At 39.0% G+C, this 19,370-nt stretch overlaps 2 protein-coding genes across 3 annotated transcripts in view; both read right to left on the bottom strand.

The window, feature by feature from the left end:
* LOC135710939 (lachesin-like) overlaps positions 1-19,370 on the bottom strand; it is a 280,940-nt gene that overhangs the window by 172,233 nt on the left and 89,337 nt on the right. The gene's annotated exons all lie outside the window — the stretch shown is intronic.
* LOC135710900 (C-type lectin 37Db-like) lies at positions 12,638-13,203 on the bottom strand. The gene is made up of 2 exons (XM_065233608.1): positions 13,099-13,203; positions 12,638-13,043 (listed from the first exon to the last, which is right to left on the bottom strand). The coding sequence occupies exons 1-2, from the start codon at positions 13,201-13,203 to the stop codon at positions 12,687-12,689; spliced, it is 462 nt and encodes a 153-aa protein (XP_065089680.1). The 3' UTR covers positions 12,638-12,686.

Here is a 19,370-nt window from a genome sequence, read left to right as displayed (position 1 = left end):
TAAACATGAGCCCTGGGGGAGACCCATGTAACTAATTCGTGAAGTTGTCGAGTTTCCATGAGAAAAGCTCATATATTTCTCAGACAACAAGTGGCTCAAATAGTTGTTCATAATTGGTGAAAGCCCACTATCGTGGAGTTTATCCGAAAGGACATCGATACAAACAGAATCAAAAGCCCCCTTAATGTCCAAGAAAACTGAACCCATTTGCTGTTTTTGCGCATAGGCCAGTTGAATTTCAGTTGAAAGCAACGCAAGACAGTCGCTCGTTCCTTTGCCTCTCCGAAATCCAAATTGCGTATCTGAAAGTAAACCATTCGACTCGACCCATTTGTCTACGAGTACGAGTTATAATCCGACGCGGGTTTACCGGGTTTTCGAATGGCGATAACTCTTACTTGCCTCCAATCATCCGGAACAATGTTGTGCTCCAAAAATTGATTGAATAAGTTCAACAAGCGTCTCTTCGTGACGTCTGGGAGATTTTTGAGCAAGTTGAACTTGATTCTATCCATTCCTGGAGCTGAGTTGTTACATGAAAGGAGAGCAAGTGAGAATTCCACCATCGAAAACGGGGAATCTATTTCGTTATTACCCGACGGACGATCACGAACGTTGGTTTGAACCGACACCGAATCCGGGCAAACTTTCCGCGCGAAGCTGAAAATCCATCTGTCCGAGTACTCCTTGTCTTCATTAATCGGTGATGACGCGTTTCGCATTCTCCTGCCGACATTCCAGAGTGTTCTCATGGAAGTCTCTCGCGACAAACCATCGACGAACCGACGCCAGTAACCGCGTTTTTTGGCTTTAGTCAAGCCCTTAAAGGTTTTCTCGAGGTCGGTGTACCGCTCGAAATCCTCGACCTTGCCGTGTTTGCGGAACCGTTTAAACGCGGCGGACTTCTCGCTGTTCGCGTCGGTGCAATCCTTATCCCACCACGGGGTGGGAGGTCGCTTGCGGACGGAAACACCCGGAACACGTTTCGTCTGTGCTCGAAACGCACAATCGATGATGACACGCGCGAGAAAGGAGTACTCGTCCAGCGGAGGAAGTACGTCAACCGATTGACTGGCATCAAGAACCGCGGACGCGAATTTTCGCCAGTCAATGTTTTTCGTAAGATCGTACGCGATGTCGACCAAGCGAGTAGAAGATGAACCATTGGTAATAGAAATTTTGATTGGCAAATGGTCACTACCGTAGGGATCTTGAATTACTTTCCACGAGCAATCCAACGATAGTGAACTCGAACAAAGTGAGAGGTCTAATCTGCTTATTTTTGCTGGAGGTTTGGCTACTCGTGTTGCTTCCCCGGTGTTCAGAATTGTCATTTTGAAGAAGTCGCACATGTCGTATATCAAGGTTGAGCGGTTGTCGTCGTACAGTTCCCCCCAGCCTGTACCGTGAGAGTTAAAATCTCCCAAGATCAACCGTGGCTCCGGCATAGCCGTGCAGATATCCGCGAAACTTTGACGAGAGATCGCGGTTTTCGGTGGAAGATATACTGAGGCAATACTGAGGCATTTACCTCGAATATTAACCTGACATGCAACTACTTCAATGCCTGTCACTGAAGGCAGATCGATTCTATAGAAGGAATGGAGCTTGTTGATCCCCAGAAGCACCCCTCCATACGAATCTGCGCGGTCAAGGCGTATAATGTTGAAATCGTGGAAAGCAAGATCGTTGTCTGAAGAGAGCCATGTTTCACAAAGGGCAAATGCATCAGAAAGTGAGTTGTTAACTAAAAATTTAAATGTGTCAAGTTTTGGCATAAGACTTCTACAGTTCCACTGAAGAACAGAGATCATATCCCCGACCTCATTCGGAGAATTATCCATCAAAGGATATGATCGATGCAAGGAAGGACCACCTAGAAGCTAGTTGCTTCAAAAGAGTTTTCACCATTGGCAGCACTAAATTAATAATGCTCCTCGTTGAGTCAGAGACATTGAATATACTGAAGAAGCTATCCACAATACCAGAAAACGTGAACATGGGGGTATGTTCTTGCTGATTATTCAGCTGATTTTCTGGCCGAAAAACTGGAACATCTGGGGTTTTAGATGATCCTGGAAGTGACGGAAAGTTCTTGTCATAATTACAAGGTTTATAACCCGGTGGAATGGGTTTCGGTGAATTTCCGTTACCTCTTGATTTTTCCAAGGTGGAAGGGTGGTCCGTACGAGTGGCCTTACGAGGCTTTTCGGTGGTGTGTTTTTTTGCTCGTTTTCTCGTATTACCTTTAAAGACAAACGGACTACCCTCACCGACCTCTGAGTCAGAGTCTAGATCATCAACTGGCAAAATGGAGAACGTGTTACTGTTTTTTGGTGTGGTCTGAGAAGATGAAGCGGTATTCTTCAAGAGTTCTGCTAGTGTTCTCTTGGAGCGAGCTTGCAGAGACCGCTTAAGTTTTTCTCCCTGCTGTTTATACCTCGGGCAGTTAGTCAGGGTATGCAGGCTCTCCTTGCAGTACACGCAAGGAGAGCCTACATGCAAGGAGAGCTTGGAGCGAGCTTGCAGAGACCGCTTAAGTTTTTCTCCCTGCTGTTTATACCTCGGGCAGTTAGTCAGGGTATGCAGGCTCTCCTTGCAGTACACGCAAGGAGAGCCTACATGCAAGGAGAGCTTGGAGCGAGCTTGCAGAGACCGCTTAAGTTTTTCTCCCTGCTGTTTATACCTCGGGCAGTTAGTCAGGGTATGCAGGCTCTCCTTGCAGTACACGCATTTTGGTGGAGCACCGCAAGGGCCCTCTTGATGTTGCTCGCCACACTGATCGCAGCGTGGTTTGTTCGAGCAGTAGTCCGATGTATGACCAAGTTGTTTACATTTCGAGCAGTTCATTACCCGAGGTACAAACAGGCGTACAGGCAGCCGAACCTTGCCAATAGCGACGTAGTGAGGTAACGCTGAACCCGAAAACGTCACACGAAACGAGTTTGACAAGGAATAAGTTTTTTTGGAGCCTACTACGGATACTGACTGCATTTGAAGGCAGTCCAATATCTTCACCTTCGGCAGAGCACGGTTTTTAAAGATTCCGAAGGAATCGGGACCCAAGAAATCATCACTAGTCAAACTCGCTTCGGTGACCACTCCTTCAATTTCTACCTCACTACTGGGTATGTAGACTCGGTATTCCAATGAAAAAAGCTCGCACGCAACAATTTGGTTAGCCTGCTTCCGGTCATCAACGGTAACGCGCAGTTTTATTGGTGTTACCTTGAAAATATCGGTAACGGCCGAAAAATGTGTTGTTAGATCCTTAGAGATCCTCGGAATGTTCAAAGGTTTTTGTTTGGGCCGGAAAAAAACAACCCATGGGCCTTTCGAGGCTTCTGGGTAAGCCTTTAGGCGGGGGAGCGCAGAGATTTTTGGGGGCAATGGTGTGGGGGTGCAGGACGAGGAGGTGATGGTGGGGGAGAGGGTTGTGGGGGATACCTTTTCTTGGGATATGCTCCAGTATTTTTGCTGGAGAGCGAGTCAACTGGGACGTCAAGGGTTTCCATTTCCACAACTTCCTCGAGACTTTCGTGTGAGGAATTAAGAGTTTCGTCGTTTGAGATGGAAAGCGACCATCCCCCGCCTTTATCATTTTCATCCATTGCGGTTAAATATCGCCGCAATGGTGTTTTTGGTAAATATTTTACAAATAATTACAGTAATTTCAAATAATATCAAAAATAGAAAAACAAAAATCCAAAAATAAACAAAAAAAAATTGATATAGTTTTACTCTACTAAAGAGTAAAAAAACCAAGAAAAAAAAATAGAAAAAAAATATATATATACTGAAAAAAAAAAATTTGGATCACCCTAACTATACTCTACTTAAAAATAGTACGAGAAAAAAAAATCAAGAAAAAAAAATTATAGATATATACTATTTACAAGATTTTGGATCACCCTAATTATGACCCAGCCTAATCTAATACTGGACCATGCGGGAAGATGCGATACTGGTGAAAACAAAGCGACACGGTATACCTATTGCACTGAGGCGGCAGATGACTGGTGCGATGCTATTGTATTCCCCAACGGCTGTTGGGTCGATAGCCTTGCAGCTGGTATGCCTCTTTCGCCTCGGTAGGCAATTTAACGTGCTTTCGTTGTTGCTATCAATGGGCCGATAGTGGTGATGATTTTACAGATGTTGATGTTAAAGCTGGACCGTAATCAAAGCGCTCGGCGTATGATTAACGGCTTCCTCACTCGCAAGAAAAAACCCTCGCGTGGGGAAAAACTCAAAAACTCAAAAACTAGTGTCGTACAACGAGACCGATGCGACTTGACCGGCTCAGCGTGCGAGACGGAATGAAATTTTAAGATCCTGGGCGCTGCAAATATTTGAAAAACGGAGATTTAGAAGGCTTTTCTAGATCTCGCATAAAGAGCAGTTCAACATCAAATGAAGAATCGGAAAAACTCGATCTTCTGCGATGTGCATCAAATTTTGCATAATTGTTTGTTATCGGCAATGATTCACCTTTTTGCTAAAATTCCGTCATTTTGCGTCCTGAAGATCACTAAATGTCCTTGCTAAATTTTTAATATATACTTTTTATTTTTTTTACCACCGTTTTCAAAATTTTAAAAGATCCAAAAGGGTTGAATTTCAGTAAAATTGTGAATCATTGCCCATAACAAAGACGTATCAAGAATCAAATTCTTTCTTCATTTGAAACCAAAGTTTTCGAAAATTTAGGAATTTCTGTCTGCACACAATTTGGATAACTTGAGTTTTTAGCCGCCTATTTTTCATACCAATGCGTAGGACAGAAAAAGATTTTTCTCAAGGGTGACCTTCAAAACCTTCATTATTTGTGATTTTAATGATTTTAATGCAAAACACCGCTCATGAAATAATGCTCAAAGCAGTTCCAATGGTAATATTCTGTTTGATGATTGTTCTGCAGGTTATAACACTATTCAATATCCAAACAGCAATTTGATTGGTCTGATTTATGTCATGCTTACTTCGGTGCAGATCAAAGATGCAAGATTTACAGACATCTCTGTGAATTTACAGACTTTTATTTTTTTCACAGACATTTTTTTCGTTGCAGACATTCACAGTCTTTTTAGTTTTTTCACAGATATTTACAAACTTTTGTACACCGTTATACATCTTTAATCAAATTAAACGTGCGATGCATTTTTCAACACGCATTAGAAATTCGGGCGTTTTCCAATTCACCACACGAACGAGCTGTCACTGTTATAGACGGTCATAGTTATAGACCTGTCTATGTGCTGCCGTGTTGTATCCAAAACGAACATTTTCCATATGATTTGACGGTTTGTTTGGATACGTCAACTCACGTTGGACAGTCTATAACTTGACTGTCTACAGACACTGTCACTGAAAAAGTGAATGAAATCGAGTCCAAGATTTTTTCAAAATTTGCCGAAAATTACTCTTAGGTTTGGTTTATTGATTTATAGTTAATAAGAAAGGAACGACGTGAAATCTCAACTAACAATGCAAAAAAGGCTGATCAGCTTTTGTAATCAAATCTTGTAATGATCTTTTCTCGCAAATCGAAGCTCATCTTGCTAAATCAACAACACAGTCGGCAAAAATCTCTTCTATATGATGGTGTTATTGATTTGCGTAGGTGTGCTTCAGTTTGCAAAAAACGGTTATTACATGTTTGCTGATCCACCCTTTAGTATTATTGGTTGATAAATCTGTTCGAAAATTGTATGTTCAAAAATCATTTATGGTGAATCCTTGAAGAGTCCACAAATTGCCTGATGATGGCTGAGATGCCCTATCACTTCAAGCGTTCTAGAGCACAAGTTTTGGACACAGTTGTGACATCACTCATGAAGTTTGAACTCCCTGTCTGCTGCATCAAATGTGAAGTTCCAGTTTCATTGTTATATGTTTTATGGCAGCTTTGTTCTTGAAATTTTGAGGTGATAGTATGGCGCATTACACATTATAGGAAGTACGGAAACGCATATGTCACGAATGGTAATTCTCCGATATCTCCAAGGTCATTTCTGATTTCCATCACTACCTCAACAGACTTCTCCAATCTCAGGCATCTGGTGAAGATCAGCATCGATGGCACCTATAGTTTGGTCACGTTTGGCTGTCAATTCTGTTGCCCAATCTCCAGGTAAATATAGTTGCTTCCAGCGTTTGGACATGCAACAATCACAAAAGCAGGTGCTGTAAATATTTAGCAAATGTGATGAATAGGTTGCGTTTCAACAACCCTGATCCTGAATGATTCATCAACACTTTTTGAGCACGTTGAATCGTATTAATAAGCTTATAAATTGCTCTTTTGATTGTCGATTTCTCTATATTTACATAAGTGGTGAAAAGTTGAATCTCTCACTAAGATGTGCTCGTTCCCCAGCTGTTGGCGTGTAAAAGGACCAGTACTAAGTAATTAACGGATTTCCACACTACATGGCATATAAGATCGACTCAAATTTAAGAATAATTTAAATCAAACTCTAGAAAACGTAGTTTACTTGTAGAATGAGTAAAATTTTCCGAGTCTCATAAATCTTTTCGAATATGAAAAAAATCGACGAAAAATCTACTTATTCTAGAAGTATTCACTCAAAGAATTAACGACAAATCCAATGGAAAATATTCATTAGAATTTCACATAACTTACATGTGATATCATAATTGGGAATTACACCACAAAACCACATGAACCTTATGTGTCAAATGAAATTTAAGTGATTCATCATATAGAACTCATGTGATAACATGAATGTTATGTGACATTCAGATAGATATCATTGGTTTTGTTAATGGAAAAATATTATGTGTAATTCCAATAGAAACTTGAGCTTGAGCTTGAGCTTGATTGACCGCCCACGGTTGCTACTCTGTTACTGCCAGATCAGCTGTAATTACACAGAGAACCAATAGACGATGCTTGGGACTAGCAATCATCCTCAATGTGTAAAAACTGGTGATCTTAAATTAGGCAATACCAGCGCCGGCCGCACCCGAACACAGGTCAAGAAAGAAATGGGAAGGATTGTGTTGACATGACACTCGCTTTGATGGAAGCCGAGAACACCTCTGCACTTCCACGAGGAATCACTGGGATGTTGGATAAGAGGGTTGGGTTTGCAGCAGAGTTCGTTTTGGTAAACGATAAGCTGAATTGATGCCCTAACGATCATATAACGCGAAGGAACTTGGGACTAAACCCACGGTCTTCTGCTCAGTAAGCAAAAACGTTTGCCACTAGGCAAACGAGCACCTTTTTAATCACCGAGTTGCTGTTATTACCATGTAGTCATATTAACAAATAAAACGATTGACGAATCTTGAATGTGGATGGGCCTGAGATTAGACTCATAATGTTCTGCTCAGTAAGCAAAAACGGTTGCTCTAAGGCCACCGAGCCCTCATATCACATAATAACGTTGTTCAAATTTGTGTATCCATTCAAACCCGGAACCAACGACAACAACGAATTTCGCAAAATACACGATACACAAGCGATTTTACCATAAATCTCTTTGATATGTAAGGACCTGGGACCGCGTTTTTCTGCTCAGTAAGCAGGCCACTGTAACCGACGATCTTTCAAATCCGAAAACTAAAAACTACGAAAAAGTACTTAGGCCTTCATTAAGTTCCACTTTCACGCGACGTTCAATGACAGGGTCCTATCCAGGATTACATCTGAAAAATCCAAATCTGGCCAACGCCCACCCTAAACCTAAACCTGTTCTAATCCACCTGAAATGTCTAACGAATGGAAGACTTTGACTACCCAGCCATGCAATAGTCTCATTCCGTGCCTTATGGCAACTTGATGATTCTATTGCGCTCATCTTTTGGCACCACCCAGGGGAGACTTGGTCCTGTACCCAATGCTTAACTTATCTCCATTCCACTCATCTACTCGGAATTTCTTGTGATATAGTGGGCGGAATATTATTACATGAGACAATTCAATGCAAACGTCTTTCCAAATTTGGCAGATCGACAGGTAATCGGTGAGTTACCACGATAGTTGCTATTTAACAACTCGACAACGTCCCATCGTCAACGCCATGCTAGGAGGCGAACCGGAAGAATCGATGAGCTACCTCTCCCCCTATGTGTATTTCCAATAGAAACTGCATGAAAACTTTTTTCCGCGTACTAATTTCATATGTACATCGAGATGTTGCTCATATTAGAAAACAAATTCCTGTTGAAACTCAAGAGGTTTTACTCAGTCCACTACGTTTCAAGAATATGAGTGAACTAATCTCAACTTTGAGGTTGACTTCATTTGTCGTGTAATCGTAATTTTTTTTTTATTAATTGCTTTATAACGTATACGGCGTATATGGATGCATTCCCAATTCCAATTAGGTCCAATTCGTTAAAAGCAGGTCATTTTTGCTCGAACATGACTCTTACTTCTTTCTTTCTTCTTCTTCGCATTTCAAGCTTATTGCATATCGCATATTAGCTTAGTGCGAGCTCTCAACTTAGTGTTCTAGATGCACTTCCACAGTTATTAATTGAGAGCTTTCAATGCCTGTACCATTTTTGCATTGGTATAATTGTGTGGCAAGTCCAATCATACTTCTATGCCCAGGGAAGTCGAGTAATTTTCCAACCCGAAAAATTCCTAGACTGGACCGGGAATCGAACCCAGCCACCTCCAGCATGGTCTTGCTTTGTAGCTGCACCTCTACCGACTGAGCTAAGGGAGGCCCCATGACTCTTACATACATTCCCCCCCCCCCCCCCAATCTTCGTCATACGCAAAACTTCTGCTTATTTTATGCAGCCCAATTACAGACATTTCTGAAATTCACAAACATTTTTCGCAGACTTTTGAAAAACAAATCTGGCATCATTGGTGCAGATCACCTTCCTGTAAATTTTGAGATTTATTCAGAAATAATTTCTTATCCCAACAGCTCTATCTTCAATTACCATAGAGCTGATTGAAAGCAATATCGAAAATATATGGAATATAGCTTTGATCCAAATATTCCTTTGCAGACCAAAAAAGAAATTAATTATGCTCTTGAATCTCTGACTACTTCTAAAGTTGAAGCAAGTACTGTCTCAGTTCCAAAATGCGAAGTAAAATTTGATTATATTATAATAGACGATGATCTTCAGCTCTTGATCCTTCTGCAAAATGTCCGTAGGAGGCATTATAAAAGAACACGTGATCCTGCCATTAAAGGGATTCGCAAAAACAAATTGAAAAGCGTTTTTCTGCCCTGAGGAACAAAACTTTTATAAATAATGTTACGAAATTAGATCCGAGTTCGAAACCGTTTTGAAAAAACCTCAAAAGCCTATTCCAGCGCTTATATAATGGTGGTTACATTTTGATCACAAATTAGAAAAAAAAGCTCAGAAACTTGCTAAGTAATTCGAGAGTTCCCATAATTTCAGTTTGGGTCTTACTAGTCCTATTGAGAATTAGGTTGCTCGGGAAAATATGTTTGATGATTACAGGGGGACTGATTTTGACGAAGTAAGATCTAAAACTAAAAAAAAATCATAATGTTAATGCTCCAGGTGGTGATACAATTGTCTAGTTCTTCATAAAAACCTCCCATAGAGTACCTTGTCTTTCTTGGTAAAACGATTTAACAAATGTTTCCATTTGGCATACTTTCCTAATAAATAGAAAAATGCAAAAGTTTTTCCAATTCAGCTGAAGCTTCTAGCTACCGTCCAATAAGTTTGGGTTCTTCAATAAGTAAACTTTTTGAAAAGATAATTTTAAATAGAATGATGCTTCACTTCAATATGAACTCAATTTTTGCAGATGAGCAGTTTGGAGTTCATCATGGGCATTCAACTCATCAACTATTAAGAGTTACCAATTTAATTCTTTCACACAAATCTGAAGACTGTTAGCTGGAATTGTTGTAGAAAAAATCATTCATGAAGGTTTGATTGCCAAATTGAAAAAAAAAAAGATGATGAATATTTTGAAATTAGTTCAAAATTATGTAACTGACAGAACTCTGCAGATAAATTATCAACATTCTAAATCTAAAACCTGTTAGAGCTGGAGTTCCTCAGGGTAGCATTCTTGGGCCTACAAATAACATTTTCACTTCGAACCTCCCTGATTTGCCACAGGGTTGCCACAAATCTTTGTTCGCTGATGACATAGGCATTTCCACTAAAGGAAGAAGTCTTAGTGTTATTTGCAGCAGACTGCAGAAAAGTTTAGATATTTTCTCTGCTTACTTACAAAAATGGAAGATTTCTCCCAACGCTTCCAAACCTTAACTTATTATATTCCCACATAAGCCTAGAGCTTCTTTTTTGAAACCTAATAGTAGTTACATAGTCACTTTGAACGGAGTTCCAATTTCTTGGTCAAGTCAAGTGAAATATCTTGCATTGGTACGTGACCAAACATTAACTTTTAAAGATGATTTAACTTTTTAGTATGAAGATAAACTTCGTGTTGTTGAATTTTTGGACTGATAGAACACAAAAATAATCTAAACAATATCAGACAATACACTAAACCAGGGAACTATATATATGACTAAATTGCAAATTTATAAAAAAATCTATAGAATTTGTAATTTATCACCGCATGCACAGATTTTGCAATTGTGTTATTGTTATTGTTGTTATTGTTATTCTATATTTTAAAAAAATCGATAAGTTTCTTTTACAATCCATTGAGACTAGCAAATCATCTCGTGAAGATTTTATATGAAAAAATATATTTTGAGAAAACCTGTTTGATTGTCCATTGAATAAACTGCCATTACATACAGTATGCAAAAAAAGTTTATCCACCCCCCTACCAATTTACATTTTTTTTGTTTTTCTGGTGAAAATCAGTTTAATTTTATGAGTGTTCTTCCATGATTTATCAATTTATGTTTATTTATCACATTGCCATTGAAAATACGGCGTTTATATCTTTTCTTGAGATTTCATGTGATAAATTATGAAAAATTGTAAAAAATTACGCAAAAAAAGTTTATCCACCCCCAAACGGATACTATGATTTAAGTGTGTTTAACAGAGTTTTAGTGTGTATTCTGCAACTTTATCGAATGTAAACATTGCGTCAATCTGTCATTTAGTGCTCTTGAAGTTTTCATGCTTAAAATTTCAGTTTTGTGTTCAAAATTGGAAGTTGGCTTCTTAAGAGCTACTCTGCCCTTAAGACTTTTCTTATGAAGACGATTTCGTATGGATTGTGATGTCAGTTGAATGGAAAACTCGTTTTCAATCTGTGTCGCAATTTTCGGAGCTGATAATCCCCGGTCCAGCTCCGCCTTCTTCACGATAACTCTGTCAATTTAGTCAGTTGTCATTGAAGGACGCCCCAATCGCTTAGCTGGTGAGATAGAACCACGCTTTTTGTACATCTGTACAATTCTAGCGACCGTATCTTTGTGAAGCTGGACAATATCGGCAATATCACGGTAGCTTTCACCAGTTTTGTGATGTTCAATAATCAAATTTCGGATACTGATCGAAATTTGGTCTTTTTTGGGCATTATGAAACAAAAAACTTCCAATTTTGAACACAAAACTGAAATTTAAGCATGAAAACTTCAAGAGCACTAAATGACAGATTGACGCAATGTTTACATTCGATAAAGTTGCAGAATACACACTAAAACTCTGTTAAACACACTTAAATCATAGTATCCGTTTGGGGGTGGATAAACTTTTTTTGCGTAATTTTTTACAATTTTTCATAATTTATCACATGAAATCTCAAGAAAAGATATAAACGCCGTATTTTCAATGGCAATGTGATAAATAAACATAAATTGATAAATCATGGAAGAACACTCATAAAATTAAACTGATTTTCACCAGAAAAACAAAAAAAATGTAAATTGGTAGGGGGGTGGATAAACTTTTTTTGCATACTGTATGTTGTAAGCAAAAATTCAGAGGATATAAGAAATCCACACTCACATTTGATGTTCTTGCCATTTGATTTGCGTGTATATTTAATAGCTTCCAAAACTTTCCCCTATTTCGTGTTCAGCTTCCAATTGGTGATATCACATCATCTAATGAATTGCAAATGACTTCGAATCAGACATCTTTTAGTTTCCCCAGCAGTAGTCCTATAAAAAAAACCATCCAACATCAAATTCCAATCCACAAATGCTGATTCTTCCCGATCCCATTAACTTCCACACAAACGACCACTTTCGAAACAACTAATGTTATAATCTCCCCCTGTTCATCAAACTCATCGCCATAATCCATTCCGAAAGATCTCCAGTATCTCCCCTCGCTCATCCGGGGTAATATGAAATCACATTTAATACACTCCCATCCATCTCGTCGCAGGCAGGAAGCGAGTCCTTTGATATTTTCACATTTATCACATTATACGTACATTTCCTCAAAATTACCGCACCACACACCGTCTGTCGTCAGAACGACCACTGTTATAGGACCAACCACGACTGTCATTTTTACGACCAGCTCGAACTCGTAACAAAAGACGCACTGCGCTACACCGGGTGATGTCTATGAGTATTGGGTAGGGATATTAAATTCCAACCGCAATAATGCCGCTAGAAAAAAAAATTGGAGAGGACAATTATTGTCTGCTCATTTTCTTCTTCCTACTGTCTAAGAATCAAATAAAAGAAAATTGAGTAAATACGTGGAACCGAGCGTTCATGCAGATTTATTGAATTTTCAACCATCAGGACTGGAATTCATACTTTTTCGCAAACGAAGCGACGCGTCGAGCCACAAACGACATCATTCCAGTGCCACTTGAACAGACGGGACGGTTCGTACCACAGATGGACGCAATGTTCGTGACCGTCTTTGTTGTCCGGCTTCCCGGCGATCCATTTCGCATAGCCAACGTCCACTCCGGTGGCGTGCCAGATGAATTTACCTTCCTGAGCCAAGTCGCTGGCACCAATCCACAATTCTACCTTGGCCGTCTTGAAGGCATCCACCCGTTGGGCCAGAGCTTCCACCTCCTGTTGCTTTTGCTCGCTATCCAGAATGGCCAGTCTCCAGTTGTTTCGGGAGCAATACTCAGCGGCTCCGATCCAGTTAGTCTTTGGGGAAGAGATGGCTGTAGTTTTTCAAATAACGTGAGGTGCGGAAACTTACCACATGATTCGGGAAGCAAAATTTGTTCTTGCTGTTGCATTTCTCTTGGGAGGCTACCAAGCCTAAGAGACAAGCGAAGGCGATCAGTTTCAACGGAAGTTTCATTGCACGGATTACTGAATGAATGAACGGGACGGGAATGGACGCTTATATAGTACAAACTTGGAGCGTTACCTCATGGTGCAATATTTCCAAAAGACGTTAACAAATCGATTGGATGACGTGGACAGATGGCAACATGTGAGTCAATATTGAAACTGCAATTGATCAAATCTGGGTTGTCAGCTCAGTTAGTTCTCCATTGATTGACACTTCGGAATAGTACACCCAATCGGGGGATGTAAGATTTGCTTACAATGGATGTGGGATTCATCATCGCAGGATGCTAGTGGAGACCGCATGAACGGAGGATGAGATATACCGAGCAGCGCCGGTCCAATGCAAGAAAATTGGAGACCGAAAAATGTAGAGTGTAAGTACCAACTGGGGGACTTGAACTACGACCGTTCCGATTTTCAGACCCGTGCTTTCTTCACTGCTCTCTCCTTGCTTCGGAACATGGATTGGCTAAAAGCGAATAAGAAGCGCTCATAGTACGATTGTTTGATTCCGCATGTTTTTCAGCTGAACGTGGATTGGAGAGAATCGAAGCAAGCGTGTGCGTCGTTCTACAATCTATGTACGGGAAATGGCTCTAATGTTGGCCTATGGATCTAAGATTGGGCCCATCGCTAAAAATCTTCTATTTATTAATTTTATCTAGATGATTTCGTCATTGGTACGGTACTAATGGATATTTTTGGTCGCTATTGAAAATTTAGTCGATTTTTAAATATATGTACGGGCCTAAATTAGGGGCATTTAGGCCGATATTACATCCATTTCCCCTATATAACATGAATTTTTGTCTGTCTGTCAGACCCTTATAGACTCGGAAACTACTGTACCGATCGGCGAAAAAATTTGTTTTAGCTGTTCTTGGGGCCGGGAAAGGAACCTATGATGGTTCGAGACCCCTCCCCGCTTAATATGGGGGGGGGCTCTCCCATACAAATTAAAATATAGCATGCTTTTTTGAATCGGCGCATAAACTCAAGCTAATATTGAATCCCGAGCAAGTCCGGGCACATTCAGCTAGTGTTATAGATAAAAAGCTTGGTAGTATAGTCGAAAGCATAGACAGAACACGAAATAAAAGAGATAAAAAAAAACATTGCATTGTCTGCATGATCAACTTATGTCATTCTCTGCGGTATTTGCTGCGGAGGATGATAGGAAATGCAACTAACATTGAATGTAATAAATGTTTGGTATGCGTGTAAGATTATATTAAAAATTTGCATACAGAGCAAACAAGTTGTTTATATTTCACCACTTAAACATTTATTATTTTTATGTTTGCTAAATTTACGATCAAAATTTGTTTCCTCAAATGCATTGCGTCTAGAACAGCATCTTGTGAAAGTTATATGCGAAAATATTAATTCTGAATACATTGATTGTACGCTACAGTCCATTAAATTTATTGTACGAAAAAAAAAACAGAGAATGTAAAAAATCGAGCTGATGTTCAAGACATTTATTTTACGTGTATATTCACAGACAAACAAACATGATATTGTGAATATGTTTGATTTAAAATCATAGTCCATAAAACACTTTCGTCATATGTTGAAAATTCTATGGAAATACTCAGAGGAAGCGTAATGAGCGGAAGGATTTTTTTGAGCCAAATCAGGGTCGATTACCTGGAAACCAGAAAAACCAAAGAATTTCAGGGAGTTTCATTCAAATTCAAGAAAATATTTCTTAATCACAAAAACTTTTTAATAAGTATGACTGACTTCGGTGCAGTTTGAGGATATTTGTTCACTTCAAATTTTTAATAGAGTTGCATACTTGTGGTTGCTCAATGTTTTTGCATTTTTGCAAGTTGATTAAAAATTACTCAAACAAAAGGGTATTTCGATGATCTTGGGCCTAATGTAAATTCAGCTCCCACTGCACTGTCCAGAATGCAGATTTAGGTGGAATGATATGTTTTGAGCCTGAAATTGAAACTTTAGACTAAAAGTCTCTTCAATAAAGTTGTTACTTATAGTTAGGCCCTCATTTTTATGACAATGAATTCTAGGGTGGTTCCTATTATCATTAAAATCAAAAATCTTACTTTTTTGTTTGAATAAATTAAGGTATACATTCTTTGGCAAAGTTATAGCTGAGCTAATTTCAAGCAACTTTGTTCAAAATAACTTTTTTGTATCTCTTAAATTGGCCAATTTAAAGCGGGGGAGGTAGCTCATCGATTCTTCCGGTTCGCCTCCTAGCATCGTGCTATAAAGTACCAGGCGATAACCAGGGTAGTTGATCGATAGCTCGATGACGTCATTTCGTTGGCGTCTGCAATGGGAAATTCTCATAGCAGGCGTTGACGATGGGACGTTGTCGAGTTGTTGAATAGCAACTATCGTGGTAACTCACCGATTACCTGTCGATCTGCCAAATTTGGAAAGACGTCTGCATTGAATTGTCTCATATAATAATATTCCGCCCACAATATCACAAGAAATTGCGAGTAGCTGAGTGAAAAGGAGATATGTTAAGCATTGGGTACAGGACCAAGTCTCCCCTGGGTGGTGCAAGAAGATGAGTGCAATAGAATCATCAAGTTGCCATAAGGCACGGAATGAGACTATTGCATGGCTGGGTAGTCAAAGTCTTCCATTCGTTAGTCATTTCAGGTGGATTAGAACAGGTTTAGGTTTAGGGTGGGCGTTGGCCAGATTTGGATTTTTCAGATATAATCCTAAATAGGACCTAGATTATTTAGTACACTAGTAACCTCAACTTCTGTCACAATGTTTCATTGTGACTTATCAACACTCAATGGGTAAAATATCAATTTTGCGGTAAATTTGAAAAAAAAGGTTACTTGGAGTGTAAGGCGCACTGCCCACTGGACGATTCTAAAGCCTGACCAATATATATAGATACATTCATACCATTGACATTTTGTATTTGAGATAAGACAGAGACAGGATGCGGAGGGCCCGCTTAGGGGGAGCGTAACCCATGTTATGGCTTCCATTTATTAAATAGTTCAGATAGGCTGGAAATGATAGGTTCATGTTGAGAAAATGTACCATATGGTGCCCGTTCACTGATCAAAATTAAATTAGATTCAAATCGTCAGGCCCTGCCCTGTAATAAGGGGATTGACGATGATTTGTCAAGTTTCATTTTGCATTTGCATATATTTGTAAGTTTCGGTTTGCTTTTGTAATTGTAAGATAGATAGTTTGGCTCAATTGAAACATTGAGTTGTATAAACTTGACGAATCATACCTTTAAAATAGTAGTAGTTACAGTGCCGCATTATCTAACAACCACTGCCTGCAACTAATGTTGGAGGGGTCAGCAGGGCTGATTACGGATCAAAACTAACATAACTCTAACACTGAAATAATCCCGAAACTAACGCTCATTCATTGCACTTTGAGTCATAAAGTAGTTTTATTTATTTTCCTACTAATCTATCTACACACTTAGTTTTTTCTATCGAGCTCGGCTGTGCGGGTCTCGGCGGGGATGGTTTCGCTGAGATCTCGGCGGGAGTGACATTTGATTGAGGTCTCGGATAATGCCTTTTCTAATAATCTGCCTACGTTTCTTTCCATTGTTATCTACTTTATCCTCTTTTTATTTTTCTGCTCTTCTTTCCTCTTCTCTTCTTTTGTTTTGTTTGTTTACATATAACTAATACTAATACCTCCTTGTTTTCTCTCTAATTTGTCTACTATGTCCCACCATCACGATGAGAGATGAGCTACCGTACATGATACACGCTCATATACACTCAACTAAAGATCCAGAAACGAAAACCGATAACGCTGAAGATAATGAGCTGTGGTGATTTATATGACTAAATAGTATTATTTATTTATACTAACCTAAACACAACGTGGGGTGACCCAAATCCAAACGATCACTAACCAAAATAATAGACTTATCTTTTTTCAGCAGCACTACACCAGCCAGCAAAGTTCAACAATCCATCGTTGCTTATGCCTTTGTTGTCGTTTGGAACCAGTTTTGCGAGGTAGGCGACGATTGTGCGTATTTCTCGCGTAACTTTTGAAAAGAGCCTATTTATAGCCTGAACAATACGTAAAGAGCAAATTGAAACATTGAACGTCGCGTGAAAGTGGAACTTAATGAAGGCCTAAGTACTTTTTCGTAGTTTTTAGTTTTCGGATTTGAAAGATCGTCGGTTACAGTGGCCTGCTTACTGAGCAGAAAAACGCGGTCCCAGGTCCTTACATATCAAAGAGATCCCAGGTCCTTACATATCAAAGAGAATCGCTTGTGTATCGTGTATTTTGCGAAACTCGTTGTTGTCGTTGGTTCCGGGTTTGAATGGATACAAAAATTTGAGCAACGGTATTATGTGATATGAGGGGCTCGGTGGCCTTAGAGCTACCGTTTTTGCTTACTGAGCAGAACATCATGAGTCTAATCTCAGGCCCATTCACATTCAAGATTCGTCAATCGTTTTATTTGTTAATATGACTACATGGTAATAACAGCAACTCGGTGATTAAAAAGGTGCTCGTCTGCCTTGTTTTGAAGGTAGGTTATTTTTTAAACTCGTATAAAATCAATTTGAATTTATTCATATTTTTTACTACATTTGGGCATATCTTTTCTAATGATCTAGAAGTCATTTGAAGACACCTTTGCTGCGAAATTTGAAATAAGAAAACTAGAGCAAAACAACTGTTTTTTTTTAAGAGCCACCCTAACTCAATTCAAGAAAATAGCTCTAAATCGGCCAATATAAGAGATACAAAAAAGTTATTTTCAATAAAGTTGATTGAAATTAGCTCAGCTGTAACTTTGCCGTAGAATGTATACCTTAATTTATTCAAACAAAAAAGTTAGATTTTTGATTTTAATTATAATAGGAACCACCCTAGAATTCATTGTCATTAAAATGAGGGCCTAACTGTAAAGAACAACTTTGTACAAGATGCTTTTAGTCTAAAGTTGCAATTTCAGGCTCAAAACATATCATTTCACCTAAATCTGCATTATGGACCACTGTGCACTGGCCACTGGTATGTTTCTGAGTTGAACTGAGATCCTGAAGGTTGATATAAATCCATTTCCGTAGACTCTAGATGTTGTTAGTTTTCGAAAATCTGGATTAAATGCTAATCCGTGATTTGGTAAGCACCAAAAGAGGATATAGCATATATAATAGGTCCTATGCATCGATTATCTTCATCAACTTCTTTTTGGATGGCCTTGGTCGTTTTAAGATATGTCCTTATTTTAGGGACACACAGTTGGAAGAAATAACAATCTAGTATCTTTTACGACAAAGACGAACGGAAACGTTTTTTGCCAAGTTATTAGAGAGTCGATGATGAGAATCGAGTACTGGTCTATTTGAAAACCAACGCGATATTTGTATTTTGTTTGTCTACCGTTTAATATCGGAATCTCCTCTGCAGCAGAAAAACCTGATTATTGTGACTAGATACGGAGAAGTTTTCTCATAACTTCTCGGAACATCAAGGAAGTTATCAGAATTCCAATGAATTTCTCAAAAGTTCTCGGTAACTCTAAGAACATCTCGGAAGTTCACAGAGCTTCTCATATAACCTCGGAAGTTCTTGGAAATTCTCAGAAGTTCTCGTTACATCTTGGAAGTTCTTAGAAAATCACTGATTGACTGTACAGGGAATTATATTAATATCGTAGATCAGTGATGTTCCAAGAAATTCTGAGAACTTCCGAGATGTTCGGTGAACTGTTTAGATTATCCAAGAAATTTTACAACTTTTGAGAAATTCCGAAATATTTTAAGTATTTCCGGGAACTTCCAAAATATCCAAGAATTTCTGACAAGAACCGATGCGTTCCGAGAAACTCTGAGAAGTTCTGAGAACTTCAGCAATGTTCTGAGATCTTTCGAACATCTGAAGCTCTTAGAATATCTCGGATGATCATATAAATTCTCAGAATTTTCCTGAAATACTTTCGAAAATGTCCGAGAACTTACAATAACTTCCAAGAATTTCCGAGAAGGTCTGAGATCTTCTGAAAAGTTCTTAAAAAATCCGAGTAGTTCTGCGAACTTCAGCGATGTTCTCAGAAGTATTGAGATCTTTCGAAATGTTCCGAGGTCCAGGAACTTCAAAAATCTTTAAAAAAATTATGTGAATTTTCAAGAATGTCCAAAAACTTCCAAGAAGTTCTTAAAAGTT

The sequence above is a fragment of the Ochlerotatus camptorhynchus genome, unplaced genomic scaffold, assembly GCF_037179485.1.
Source record: "Ochlerotatus camptorhynchus isolate MF236.1 unplaced genomic scaffold, CSIRO-AGI_Acam_v1.1 ptg000406l, whole genome shotgun sequence".
NCBI classification, from domain to species: domain Eukaryota; kingdom Metazoa; phylum Arthropoda; class Insecta; order Diptera; family Culicidae; genus Ochlerotatus; species Ochlerotatus camptorhynchus.
This window is presented reverse-complemented; position numbering and strand designations above follow the sequence as displayed.